This window comes from Amyelois transitella, chromosome 9, assembly GCF_032362555.1.
Source record: "Amyelois transitella isolate CPQ chromosome 9, ilAmyTran1.1, whole genome shotgun sequence".
NCBI classification, from domain to species: Eukaryota; Metazoa; Arthropoda; class Insecta; order Lepidoptera; family Pyralidae; genus Amyelois; species Amyelois transitella.
Window position 1 is genome coordinate 9319927 of NC_083512.1, and position 15073 is coordinate 9334999.

At 33.2% G+C, this 15073-nt stretch overlaps 1 protein-coding gene across 3 annotated transcripts in view; it reads right to left on the reverse strand.

Annotated features, from left to right (window-relative positions):
• Positions 1–15073, reverse strand: part of LOC106142912 (uncharacterized) — a 62916-nt gene that overhangs the window by 26844 nt on the left and 20999 nt on the right. Inside the window, exon 1 of one of the 3 annotated variants that reach the window (XM_060945724.1) lies at positions 12472–12608. The exons of 1 other annotated variant lie outside the window; for it this stretch is intronic. In XM_060945724.1, coding sequence (XP_060801707.1) covers positions 12472–12503 — 32 coding nt within the window. In that variant the 5' untranslated portion in view covers positions 12504–12608. Of the gene's footprint in view, positions 1–12363; positions 12609–15073 lie in introns of those variants that run through there. One more of the 3 variants, XM_013344857.2, reaches the window with a different exon arrangement.

Sequence of the window (15073 nt, forward strand, 5' to 3'; positions counted from 1 at the left end):
ATGTATGTATGTATAATTTATTTAAAAAAGTCTACTTATACTTATAAATGTTACTTAAGAGTAAAAATAAGAGTAACAGTAAAAATATATATTGTCTTAAAATAATAATATGTACTGTCTGAAACTCTGCCAGAACTTAATTTCAACAATGGTTCACTAAAATTCACAATTTCACGAAATACGATGCCACAAGCTTCAATAACTCGTGTGAATACTCAGTATTTGCTTAGAAGCAAAATTGCATTGAAATTGCTTTTACCTATGTACGTATCTACATCCAATTCGATTTTCTCGGAATTTCAATTTGAATTTTATATTGAATGTTTGATAAAAATATGCCTTCGTATCTTTTAAAAAGCAAAGATGTTAAAATCTACTTTACTGTTACGTCACTTAATAAATAAAAGTGGCGCTTTGTCTGACCATAAACATTTTTTTTATATCTTATAGTATAAAAATCTATCTACATTTTGTTGCAGTTGCGCTTACAAACATTCTAACAACCAGATTATATCATTTCGGTTTCTTCATTTCTCAAGTTACAACGTTAGAGGTTCTATTCTATTTGATGACAAATGAAATTGCAATAACATAGTATTAATCCGATATCGATTCTTGATCATCTTACTGTGAAGCATCTTTAAAAAAATATTTTAAGTTCGCATGGTATTCGACCATTTCATTTTTAAGTAAAACCATGAACTTATACAGGTCCCCATACCCTGGTACCACCAAGGACGGTCATAACTTTTTACTAAAATTAATGTTTGATTTTTATAACTTAGACAGCGTCGTGGCCAGACTTTTGCACATCCATTGATAAATGTTTTGTACATCTATGTAGTGATTTCTGATACGACATGATATTTTTTTAATTCATATCTATTCCTTTTTTGTATTTTTATTGTAGAATCTAAAGATATTTTGAATAACAAGAGGTGAAACATATTTTATAGAGCCATGGCGTGTTAAACATTGTTTGAAGTCGACTTCAGAAATTAGCCGTTTTGCGTGGAACCGTGACCCTGGCCCAAGGTCAGGAGCGAGGCAGTCTTTGGGGGTTGGAACATGAACGTTTCTGGCTCACGTATCAATTAAAAGTTACGAAACAGAAAAGTATGACCGAACCATTTTCAAATTTTCTTCTAAAGTAACACCCAAGCTTTGTTCTTAAATGTCAGCAAAGTAATGGGGCCTAGGTTAATTGCACATATCTACGTTTTTATCTTTATCGACGATAAAACATCTTTCCAGGTTCAGGCTGTAAGGCTCTGGAATGCTCTTCCTGAAATGATTAGGAGAGCTCCTAGTCGCTCTGCGTTCAATCATACTTCATAATGGGTCATCCTAATCTGATATATTATGTATTGTGTATCTTGTATGTATTTATGCATTTTTTTGTACTTTATCGCACCACCAACTTTAAGTTTTTCTGTTTGGTTAGCTGGTTGACTGGTAGAGAATGCCAAACGGCACTAAGTCCGCCTTTTGTATATATATTTTGTGCAATAAAGTTTTAAATAAATAAAACATAACACTATATTTTTTTTTTTTTTACAATAAAGTCATGTTTTATCGTCGATAAAGAATAAAAACGTAGAAATCCTCTAAAATGAGCTTTAACCTAGTCCTAAGAGTTAAAGCCGAAAAATAGCGGGGGTCAATCAGCTGATCGTGGTGTTTTACAAAAAACTATGCCATCTCTATGAGAAGAATAGTGTGATTAAGAAAATACCACAAACTAGTTAATTAAAAATACAGTTTTGTTGTGAATGCCTTAAGTATATTCTAATCGAAGACTACCCAATCGTTACATAACTAAATGTGTTTCATTACATAATTTTGATTAAAGAAGCCATTGAAATTTAATTAACAACAACTGAAAAGCAGGCTTTACGTAACTTTTCGCCCCAGAATCTGATTGATACACATTCTCTTACGAATGTTAATATAATATTTGTTAATATGTTTAAAAAAGTGCTAAGTATTATTAAAGTTTCATTTCTACATTTACCATTAGCAAAATTACCATCAAAATATTAAAACTAAATTATCGATTAAAACATTTGAAATAGTCGAACCCTTAAATTTGGAACCATTCGGAAGATTTTATATAAACGTTAGTATTTCGTGATACCGGTTTTTTTTACTGTGGGATATAAAACTATGTCCAGATGAATATTACACCTATTCAGTCTGCATAATCTAGGTCAAGATAAATAAAATTGGCCGCCCCAGATATTTAACACGTGAAATAATATAAATGAACTACTTCAGATTCAAACATTACATATTTTTGCACACATTTATACTAAATTGTCTTAAATTAGGGGGTCCCAGCCTATAACAAATCGAGGTGACTTTCTTTTAAACTAATTTCAAATTTGATCAACCTATATTTTTATAATTTAGGAGAAAACTTCGTATGTATATACATTGAAGTAACTTGTATGTCAACATGTAGAAAAAATTAAAAGAAATCACACATGATGCACATGACAAGTCATCACGATTTATATGTTAGTACATTTTCCCGATAATGCGCCATAATATTCGGTTGCCCTCATAAATAAAGTAAATATCCAATACATAAATTTGATATCTGATGGGGGAATCACGACGTCATCTATCTATTACTACAAAGGTACTAAAACTATTAAGATGGATGAAAAATAAACTGGGGTCAATTCTGTAGATAATAAAAATAAATGTGGTCTTTGGTTGCATTATCGTGGCAAACGTGAGTTAATACTATTTTAATATGGTGTCGTTAACAGTCTCGGTGAAATAGCTTTTGACATTATTTATATACTGTGGACTAACAAAATCAATCAATCAATCAAAAAGAATGAGACTATTGACATTTTATCGAAATAATAGTCCACACAGGACAAGATATAACTAAATGCCCAATAATTACTGTGTCAAAAGTTTCCAATGCGGGTTGGTGTCAGGCAGGCAGGCGACAAAAAAAGCTGGACAAGTTTTTGCATTTAAGTTTTTATGTAGGACTAGCGGATCCTGTTCTTTGAAGCCGATAAAATACATTTTGATGAAAGAGGGTAACGATGAATATGTAATGTAATAAAATTGTAAATACATAGGATCATGTAGATTGGTGTTTTTACAATGTTTGTTCATGAATAAACTAATCTCAAAATTGAAGTTCTTAAATTTGTAATATACTCAAGTAATAAGGGCGAGGTATGTTTTAAATAAGCATTTACCTGGATTAACATTATTTTATTTGCAGAATGCATTACAGCAAAAAACGTTCAGTTGTGTTATATTTAACGTTAATAAATTGATATTTATATATACCTACTGATAGGTGCACTTAGATTCTCATTATCAAATTAATAAAATAATACCAAATTATAAAGATTTACATTTCTGTGCAATAAAGATATTACAAACAAACGAACGAACAAACAAACCAAGGGAGGTTTTAATAGTGACACTAGTACCAATTCTTTGTAAATTGGTATTCTTGCTAATTACCAAGGGGGTGGATCCACGTGGTTTAGTCATTAAGAAATACTTACTTTCTTACAAGAAATAAGCCTTGAAAATTAACGTTTAGAAAGTCACGCAAATGAGGGTAGATGCAAAATGTTTTCGATTTGTAAACACAGCCGCATTGCGAAGTTCACGGCACTAAGTACAAGGGCACGCTTCGCAGGCTGTAACACGCGACTTTGAAAATACATCACGAAGAAATCTTTTAGTTATTTCAGGTCTAAAACAATTTTCTTCAATAAATATTAATGTAAATGTAGAAGCTTTCTTAACTTTGATACTGGAGTATAAGATTACACGATGCTATTAAAATTTAATATTTCACGGCCATGGTGTCAGATTCATGTTGTTAACACTAAGTTTATTAATGTAGACAGATACATAAAAATAATACTAGACATGTTAAAAATGCTGTTTCTGTAGAGCAGACAGTTTGAAATCATGGATTATTCTAGCTATAAGTTACACTTTACGCGAGTGAAGGTGCTAAGCTAGAATATTAAAATAAACTTATTCAAAGCAAATTCGTATAAAATATCTAATCGTTCAGTTCTCACCAGCTTATATTAAACGCAAATGTATAAACGGCTTTCAGTATAAACAGACGAAGGCACTAGATTCACGCGAACAAATCGGACGGTAATGGTCACATTACAACAATATTCATAAAGAATATCAACAGTTTAAATATATACGAGTATAAGAGGATTATTCTAATTGACTGATATGTCAATGTACCAAAATATTGAAAAATTCATTTCATGTCCAATTTTTATGTGGTCTAGCACTAAGAGAGGATTTAGCGAAAATTTTCGTTCCACGCAGGCGGAGCCACGGGCGTTTTCTAGTTACTAAATAAAAGTCTAGATCGATAACATTCTAAGTTATGAGCTACAAATGAAACCAGTTGATAAAAACGAACCGGATCTTGGCTTGCGTGATACGGAATAGTTCCTGGATGGTCTCAAAGCGGTGGCAGCAGCATGCGATGTTGTGATGCAATAGGTACATATTAATATTAAAGATAAGCTTAGACGCTGGCCTGGAAGCAATGAAAAAAATCTCAAGACTAATATTTTAACAATGTAACTTATTTTATCAAAACTGTGTTCAGAAGAGCAAGCTAATTTGTTTCCGGACTTATATTCGACGAAAAATAAAATAAATTAACGGTGTTGGGGTTAAGATTCGACCATGGCTCTCCCGCTCAAAAGAACAACCAGCCACAGATAAAAAACAAACGAGATTTCGGTTGAAAAAAGGTGGTTCAATGAACGCTGAAATACCTATTAGACGGCAGTATTCTATGGCATTATGCTCTAAATTAATGTTGTTCGATAGTACATTTTAGGTAGTTATAACATGACAAAGTCTTTCTTCTTGGTTTTGATTGGAAAATTTATCGCTTTCAAGACTGATTGATATTAATGGTCCAAACAGGTCTTTTATTGTGTTTTTTAGGCTTTAAATTTGAAGACAGCCAAGAATTTTACGTCTTCTAACACAGATTCAGAAGCCGCAGCTAAAGTATCCCTTGCACATACTTAAGACAGATGAGCACTATAGTAAGTCTCCTGACTGTTATAAGAGACTACATAAAGCCTACTTTCCCTGCTCTCAATACATCTGCTCACTCCCGACCGTAACATATTCAGGAACTTCTGTATGATCCACTGAAGTGCACAAACTTAAAATCACTAAACCTATCAAGTAAATCACGGAATACGAATAGAACCGCACCTTTGGCTGTAGATGCTACAGGATATCACGAACATATCTGCTTTCTTAATTATGTTTTAGAAATAGCTAAAGATTAAAACAATTTGTCGAGAGAATATGCAGTTAAAGAGGCGTACATATTATAAGTTTTCGTCCGATAAAGTGTATAACATAGTATGAATTCATAAGAGAAATTTGATTGTATAGAGTTGGCGTAGGGATATTTGAAAACATCACAACCAAAATTGAAAGCGCATCTTCTAGTAAAATTTATTATAGATACTAAAGTATGTATCACATAAAACAAGTGGACCCACAAAAAGGATACATTGAAAGCTCTCTATTGGCATCGGCTGCGAGGCAGGTGCAGAAGCAAATTGAATTTCAATAGCAAAAAGGTAGTCTGAGTCGACAGGTGTCAAGGCTATTTACTTGTCGTTATTTATGTTACGATTATGTGAATACATGTTTTTGAATAACGATATTTAGATATACTTATAAAAATTAAGATATGAAGATTGTCATGATAACAGTTGAAGGTGGTAATGATACAGTGATTACTTCCGTTTGTCAATAGTTGTATGATTTATTTAGTACTGAGTTCTACGAGTATTCATTACATTTTTTTAAGGGGAGAGGAGGATTTTAGGTTGTTAGTTTTTATTCATTTCTGCTCTTTTCTGAATGTTAACAAGTTAGATACCCTACATGCTTGTAAACATGTTTGATTAAGTTTTTACGATCGTCTGCCTGTCTTATACCAACACGACTGAGGAATATTTGATGCAGTACGTGTAAGTGCTTTAACCATTAACCATGTATCCTTCCCTACATACATCATCTGTTATGTGTTATATACGGTTGAATAAAAAAAACATTGCTTAGGCCTTTTTATTTACAGCCATGTCGGGCTGTAAATAAAAAAAAAACAATGTTTTCAGCGTAAAATTCGATAAAGAACAGACTGGCGTTCCTCGGTAATAAAATACAGGCTTTGGTTATCGATAGTTTGAACACTGTCGTCCATAGGTCAAAGGTTATATTATTTCTCATGTTGCCGTAGATGCAGATTCTGAATAATCATTTTTAGATTCATGTAGATACAGTTTTAGTTGACGTTAGTGATTTTATATCCTTTTTTGAGATGTGAATATTTCTTATTTGTTCACCATAAATAATTGAAATCCAGATTTTTATCACATTGCGTTCTATAAAAGATAGTATATGAATAATGATTTGATATAAGTATACTTACTATAATAAAATCAATTCAAACGACAGAATGATTGTAAAAATCATGTATATCATGAACTAGAAAAGCATTTACAAATATCAGCAGTTCAAAATTCTTGGTTTGAAAAGTTTCATGCCTGCCTTCAACAGGCCTTGTAGGAATCCAATAAAAACGGTATTTTGGTCATCATCCAAACAGTTCCGCCTGGGCAAAGATTCAATAGTTTTTTATTTAAGTATCTACAATCAGTACGAAGTGAAGCCGATGAAGTAAAGAACATCAGTACAAACACCAAAAATACTCGGGGTTATGCAAATTTTTATTTCTCTTGTTTTTTTTCCGGTACGTTCCTGATCTAGTGACCATGGAACTACTTTAAACATCGCCCTCTCAAACAAAAAAACAAATCCCAAATCGGTCCCCTCGTATTTCAATCATCGAAATGCGAACCTCCTCCTTTTTTTGAAGCCAAGTAATAATAGGATAATTTATGCGGAGGTGTCATTATTTCCATTTTACGACCTAAAAACACGAAGAACAAAAATCTAGATTTTCGTACCAGCAGTGGTATTAGCGTAGTTAATTATCACTTTTATGGTGATGTGCTGCTAAATGGTGATTGAGTCTGGCACATAGAGGTAGTTTCAGATATACCTACTTGCAATATTTTTGGCATTCACGGCACACGCCTTATGTTTAGTTTCGCAAATAGATGTTCCATGATGTAAGCCTAAGCATGAATCCATGTTCAACAAACAAAAGTTAATGCCTTAATATGTACAAATCTTTAAGAAAATGGTTGAAATTATCAACACTGTGCATTTCATCAAATTGAAATATTTTTATCTTATATTATTGAATATTTTACTTCGGTGAATTTGCAAACTATTTCTCATAACAGTATACAAATACATTCCTAATAACTGTTTTGTGCTCCTAATAAGTACATACATACATAAAATCACGCCTCTTTCCCGGAGGGGTAGGCAGAGACTACCTCTTTCCACTTGCCACGATCTCTGCATACTTCTTTCGCTTCGTCCACATTCATAACTCTCTTCATACAAGCTCGGCGGTTTCGGGTACTTTTGACCTGACCCTTTACCAGGACGTCCTTAATTTGATCAAGATACGTTCGTCTAGGTCTTCCCACTCCGACCTTTCCCTCCACACTCTCCTTGTATATCTGCTTAGTCAACCTGCTTTCATTCATCCTCTCCACATGACCGAACCATCTTAACATACCCTTTTCTATTCCTGTAACTACATCTTCTTTCACATCACAACATTCCCTTATCACGCTGTTCCTTATCCTGTCACTCAATTTCACACCCATCATACTCCTTAACGCTCTCATTTCCACTGCATTTATTCTGCTTTCATGCTTCTTTTGCCATACCCAACTTTCACTCCCATACATTAATGTCGGGACCAACACGCCCCTGTGCACAGCCAGTCGAGCCTTTTTGGATAGTTTCTGACTGCTCATAAAGGCATGCAAAGCTCCATTCACCATGTTCCCCGCGTTCACTCTCCTTTCAATATCACTATCATACTTGCCATCTGATGTAAACTTTGATCCTAGATATACAAACTCTTTCACTTGCTCCACTTTTTCTCCTCCAATCAAAATATTACATGCTGTCATTTCTTTCTCCATTTCAAAAACCATTGTTTTAGTTTTACTTACGTTCACTTTCATTCCTTTCTCTTTTAAAGCTTCATGCATACAGTTTACCATCTCCTGTAACTCCTCCGCTGATGACGCCAGTATAACCTGATCGTCGGCATAGAGTCGGCTCCTAATAAGTGTTGCAAAAAATTTTCGGTATGTATGAAATAGCCATAACTGACCTACAATCTTGCTCCGCATTACGGCCGATAGCCAAGATTTCACACAGCGTTCAATAGAGTAAGCTAATAAAGTTAACGATAGTTAGTCACACTTAGCGTTAAAGTGATTACACATTCACCGTTATTTGAACTCAATCTGAACTCTACGGAACTGGTCCAGTTATTGTGCTATTTTTTGTTTAAGTTCAATAATATATTATTGTTTTCATATCACATCCTTGGGTATATTTTCTTATGTGTGCAAATGGAAACAAATAAGTGATTATTAAGAATTACTGTAGTATAATTGTCAGTTCCTAAAACATTGTGATTCGAAGAAAAAGTCATGATGACAAATTGGTTGTCAGTTAAATTTTACTGGAAAGTTGCTAAAATGTTTTATTCTTGTTCAAAAAATAAAACAAAACTGGACTAATTAACAGCGTATAAGTGAAACGGAATTGGTAAAGATAAAAATTTTAATGCACATTTGGAGCATGCATATCTGCAAATGTCATAAAGCCACAAGTTAATTCGGAATATGGAGTCTTAATGACAACATCTATTAAGAATATATAATTAGAGTTTTTATAGTTAACATAAAAGGACATAAAAATGTTAGTAACCCAATCGTTTTCAAAGCGGCATGGCGCGCGTGAGACAGGCATAAAATTAATGAAGGCACGAAATTCGGCCGTCTCGGTGATATCAAAATCACAAATATAAATGAACAAGTTTTCTTCCTATCAAATCAACCACCAGAGCAACATAAAATTTATACTTGTTTTAACTTCTGAGATATGGAACTAAACGATGTATTGTGGGCGGATAATTTTGGATATATGTGCGTCAACTGATTTTGTTTGGTCAACCTTATGGACTAATTTATGTATCGGATTGACGGTTCAATCGAAATTTGTCATCGCCTAATGACATAAAATTTAGTTTAACCGATGATATACACGTCAAACTAAAATAGTCTTCGTGATATTATATGAACCAAAAATAGAATTTGAATGTAAGGCATGTGGTGTGAAGTAGTAGGATTAACAACAGGCTTCAGAAATAGATGGAAGCGTTAGATACAGTAGTGGTAACGTTAAATATTTATCACTTCATTACAAGCAAGTAAATATTGCAATAATCGTAAAAAAGAACCTGTAGTTGAAATCATAGAATAAAATAAACCAATTTCAACGGAGAGTATTGACGTAAATCTTGTGAGATGTTATGTAAAAGGATTCCTTACAAATGTATTAGGTAAATTGTGCGTAATTCACCCTAACATTTCGCACGCAATAACAAAGGATAGAGCCGGCTTCGTTTCATTTAGACCCAAAAGACCCAACATATAGGAATGTATAGTCTGTCTCTTTCTTGTTTTTCATACTCTAACAATGTACCTAATGGGTAGGTCGTCAAACCTATTTATAAAATAATTGATATTATAAAGTTAACTCATAAATTCTTTTTTAAATATCTTTACACAGCTTAGTACAATCCATTTTTTTAAACCAATAAACATAAGTTAAATATAAAACTGCTTCTGGCATGTCCTCTCGCCTTTTTGTGTGGCTTAATGCAGGTTAACTTATATTTTAATACAGTAAATTTAGTCCTATCAAAATCATGTTTTAAGATGTTCTCAACTATTAATGTGATAGTTCTTATAACCTGATATTGAATTACCTACTATATCTTGTATTAAATGTTTATTTTCAGTTCATGTTGACTCATAATGTATTATGATATTTCGGTTTGAGTTTGATTCACGTTTCGTGGGATCTCTCCTGAATAAGATTAACTAAAATAAATGTGAATTCAGTAAGATTTTACGCGGTGACTGTGATGTGAGATTAAATTTTCGTCAAATATATGCCATTTCTGTATGAGAAATGACGTCAATACTATTTTTTGTTGTACTGTTGGATAATTTTAACTTTTTTGTAGATGGAATCTCAGGTAAAAAAAACTTGCATGTAGACAGACTTAAAATTGCCGAATTAATAATTAGCAATGCAAATATTAAGGAAAAATATTATTATTTGTAAAGAGATCAAAAAAACTACCTATAAATTATTTGATTTAGGTACTTAAAATTAAAAGTTTTTAACTAACGTTGCAATAAATGGTGCCTATAGTGAGTGTATGGTGAGTTTTCTCTTTCAAAATCTATACCCAAAAGGAGGTAGGTACATTTCTAGCTACATATTATGTAAACGCAAATTGGAGGCGCAAATTTATTTCGTGTCCCTTATCCAATGTCAACATATTCCCGAAGTAAGTTTGCATTGGGTATGAAGGAATCTTGTAATAGAATGAGTTCTACGTTTACTCCAGTTGGTAGGTTAAAGAGATTTTTATATTTATAGAATAATTTAAAGCATATTAAAATATTCTCTAATAAAATATGATAGGCGCATAACCTTTGTCTATTGTTAGTCTTTGTTTTCAAATAGTACCTATAATCTGTACATACATATAATGGCAGCCATCAGTGTTTTAGGTACTTTATTATTTGCTGTATAATTATTATTTTCGATTACTTATCCAGTAGGAAGATTATAGCTTTCCTTATTTTTAGATTAGATTGGAATTGCTATGTCCCTTTAGTAATTAATACTGCTTCTTGGTAAACAACGATCAATTGTTATAGATATTGGTCATAAAAAGTTCATTTCATCATTCATATTTTTATATCGACGTCGCCATCATTAAAAATAGTCTCAGTTCCAGTAAAAGAAACTTCTTTTCCAATGCAATGACAACAATTTCAATTTTTAAAAAGAACATATTCAAACAGGAAGTCAAAGTTTGCACAAAGTCTGTTTGTTTGTTTTAGTTAGTGTTATGAGCTCGGTAGCTGCTATCCTCTGGTTTGTTGATATCAACAAACGTTATCTAACAGATAAGATAATCTCTATTGTTGAAAGAATAACCTTTTTTTTTAGAAAAGCTAATAGAAATGATTATGAAATTTTCTCAAGAATTTCGCCAAGGCTGGCTTTTGTTTTTAAAAATGTTTCATGTTGTTATTAAACTTAGTACGTAATACAAATTTACCCAATCATTCGGGAGTGAATTTTAGGTGTCAATGATTAGGTTAATGGTTTCAGCCGTCTGTCAGTAATTTTATTCTAATTAGCTTTCATAGCCTATGATTTTGAAATTGTGGTTCCTGTTAATACACTGTACCTATATGTGTTTTATCTGATGATTATTGTTGTGAAAATAGTTGGTATATGGTAGATTTCTGCTTTGTTTTGATGTTTTTTGGTCACAATTTCGGATAACACAAAACGCGGTTGAATAACAGACAAATAAGTGTATCGATTTCATATAAAATGTTGCGCTTATATTATTATATTATTATGAATAAAAGCCATAACTATAAAAAAAATACATTACGAAAAATACAAATTGCGGTGAAAAAAGTAACATGCGTAGGATCATTTTGAATAATTTATCTATTAGTGTCATAAAACTTCGTAAATATAATCATCCTTCTGTTAATCAGAAAGAGTGGCCATTAGGACAAGTGACAGTTGGTACTTGTGGTGACACGGGTGCCATATGAATTTATAATAAGGATGGAACGCATTAGACAATAGGACGAAAAGGCACATTCCATTTTATTAACGACGTTTAGCCACGTTACGACCATTATTAAACACAGGTTGTTTTGACTGCTAATAAATGGAGCAATTTTATGATTACTCAGGAATTTTAACAGCGTTTGGAGATGTTTCAAAGTAGGAAAATATGAAAGTGCCGGATTGTCATTCAAGTTAAAGATATAAGTGGATGAATACTCATAATAATAGTAAGCTAGCTTCGTTACATAATAGAATTGCAAAAGCTCAAACATTCACACAAATTGTGTTGATCTACCCACTTTATTAACTCTGGTAATACTCTACGAGTATCCAGGAATCTACTAAAGCTAATAAAACAAGAACTAATAAAAACAAAGGGGGTATTAAATTAATCGGTAGACTTTCTGAGAGAGTGTAAGGGCTTTCTATTCTAGTAAAGTGCAGTTCGGCAAGTGATCTCACCAAACCGGTTGACCCTTCATGCCGGCACTCCGAGTTCGTTCTAGCGGTCGGGAGAGCAAGGCGCGCAAGTGCATCGCACCCTTTCAGCTCCGTCGAACAAACGCATACCATTTGTTAGTGCAGCATATTTCACCAGTCATCTTTCCCAGTCAAGCACAGCACATGTTCCAATACAAATAAAAACACAAAATGTTCGCGGTGTAATAAACGTTAGGCGCGCGCCGCCCGCACCGCCGCTGGCGAACAACTAAACGAGACTGGCCATCTCACACAAAATAAACGGGATGGTGCGCAGTATGTGCACAACCTAAATGAGTGCTACAGTGGAAAACCAGCTTTATATCGATAATGATAAAGACTATAATGAAAATGATGTTTGTAATGATTAAAATCGCGCTTTGCTAGCAATTGTTGGTAGAGTAGACGCAGTAGAAAAGAAAGTAGGCTCTTTCCCCGATCTGGATGCTGCAGGCGATTCATTCGAAATGCGGTCAGTGTCGTTGCCGCTGCATGATTTAATAATGTGGACGACAGTCGGTCGACTGGCATCGATTGTAGGGTGGTTACCCTTAGAGAAGCAATTTAAGCCGTGATCATGTCCCTAGCCGTCGATTCAATCAACACTATTATTACTTACTCGAGTTAGATTGCGTATTTAATTGAGTCGCCCTCCAGGGATTAAGTTGGTTTCGTACGTACCTGTGGACAAATTAAATTTCGTTAGAGATCGTCCATGATTAGCAAATTAGAAAGTAGATAGGTGAGTCTAGCTTCAAGTTGATTAGTTAGTTTCTAGGTTTTCTAACGTTTGAAATAATATGTAGAATTTTGAACGATATCTTAGATAAAAAACGAATATATACAACTTTCTCACTCAATTTCTCGCAAAAGATTGATAAATTATTACTAACTTCTTTATCAATCTTTGGCCGATTTGAAATGTCTTGGTTTAAGAAGCACATAAAATTTACAAACAGAAATAATAATGAAAATTTTATGCTTCATTCAGTTTAAACTTAAAGGAACTTTGGAGTCTGACCTAATTGGTAATCTATAGCTTTTCTTTTTTATTATTCTTACTCAATGCTTTCCCTATTAAATTTATAATTACGAAAGCAACTGCTTATCTGTTACGCTTTCTTGCCTGAGCTATTCAACCGATTTCGATGAACTTGATGCAAAAAATTTGGTAAGTAAAAACTGTAAAAATTTTGAATATTACTTGTAGAACTATCTTTATGTCTCATCTTAATGTCTAAGCTTTTACTGAAAAGTTTAGTAGTTTTGGATAAGTAACAAATACACACATCATCACGTCGTCCTTTAAAACTTTCACATTAATTACATTAGTAGGTAGTAGGATTGTTGCTCATACATACATACATATAATCACCTCTTTATTCCATACGGGTAGACTTAGCCAACAGTCTGCCCAAGAAAGGCCATATTATTGAGATCCAAATAGTGATAGGTTGCTAGCTCATCGCCTGAAGGCGAATCCTAAGTTTATAAGCCTATCCTTTAGCCGCTTTTTACGACATCCACAGGAAGTGAGGGAGTGGTCCTATTCTAAAGTACTGGGAACCACACGGCATGCTCATTCAGATAATTTGATGTGTAACCACAATTCAATATTAATTAGGTTGATCATAGCAGCAAGGTTTAACAAGAGGATCTGTGACTGAATGTGGTCAAAGCATCAAGGTATCACATTCTTTAATTTTCTCACAGCAGAGTTATGCCTGGAAAATTCTTGTGTTATTACAAGTTCTTACGTTTGTTTATAAGTTCTATTGAACCATTCAGACAGATGAACACGTGACAGCGCAGCAAAACATGCCGACGATGGGTGGCATCTGCTTTGTATAAACATAGAACATAGCTATGCTTTTGTGATGCTTTGAAATGTGTTATCCCACTTCAGAAAATGTAAGTTCCTAATCCATAATGGTACAGATATTTAGTTGGAATGAAGATAAGTAATAAATAGTTAAGAATACTGAGTAGGACAAATTGTAACTTCTAGTTGAGACTAGCTGTAGATTTCGTTCGCCGTAAAAGCCCCTTAGAGGAGAGTGGGGACTTTTTTTTGGATAAGTACTTACCAATTTTTAAGTTGGACTTAACCTAATACATCCGAGAAACCGCATTCAAATCTGAGTAAAAGTTTTCGCGTGATGCGAGTTCAAACATACTGACAGACAGTAATTCTTAAAATCATATTTTTGGCTTCTGTTGGTCTATGTATTTATAAATCGCCCATGTCTATTTATAATCTTTTAAGTACAGAAGTCATTCCGGTATTTTTTTATTATATACATATATGGAAAAGGATGTATGGATAAATACTAGACAAAAGGTAGGGTAAAAAAATAAGTCGCCATATTCACTTTAAGAGTATCAAATAACTTCGTATACTTATTGATTCATCATGCCAGTCTATTTCCATTTGCCGATTATTGATTCCGATTCTCGGGAAGTACAGGAATACTCCAGATTGCTTTACTGGAAACTCACAGTTATTAGTAAATAACAATTGAATAACATTGTTTTAAATTAAATCTGCTATTGTTTAAGAAGCATACTTTAATAATTATAAATAGTTCTTACTCCTGTAAAATAAGTTTGCATGTCTAAAAAAGTCAGACTTTAGTTTGTTAGGTAGAAAGGTATAAGACTTTTTAAGGCCAGTGATATCTTGTTATTCCTT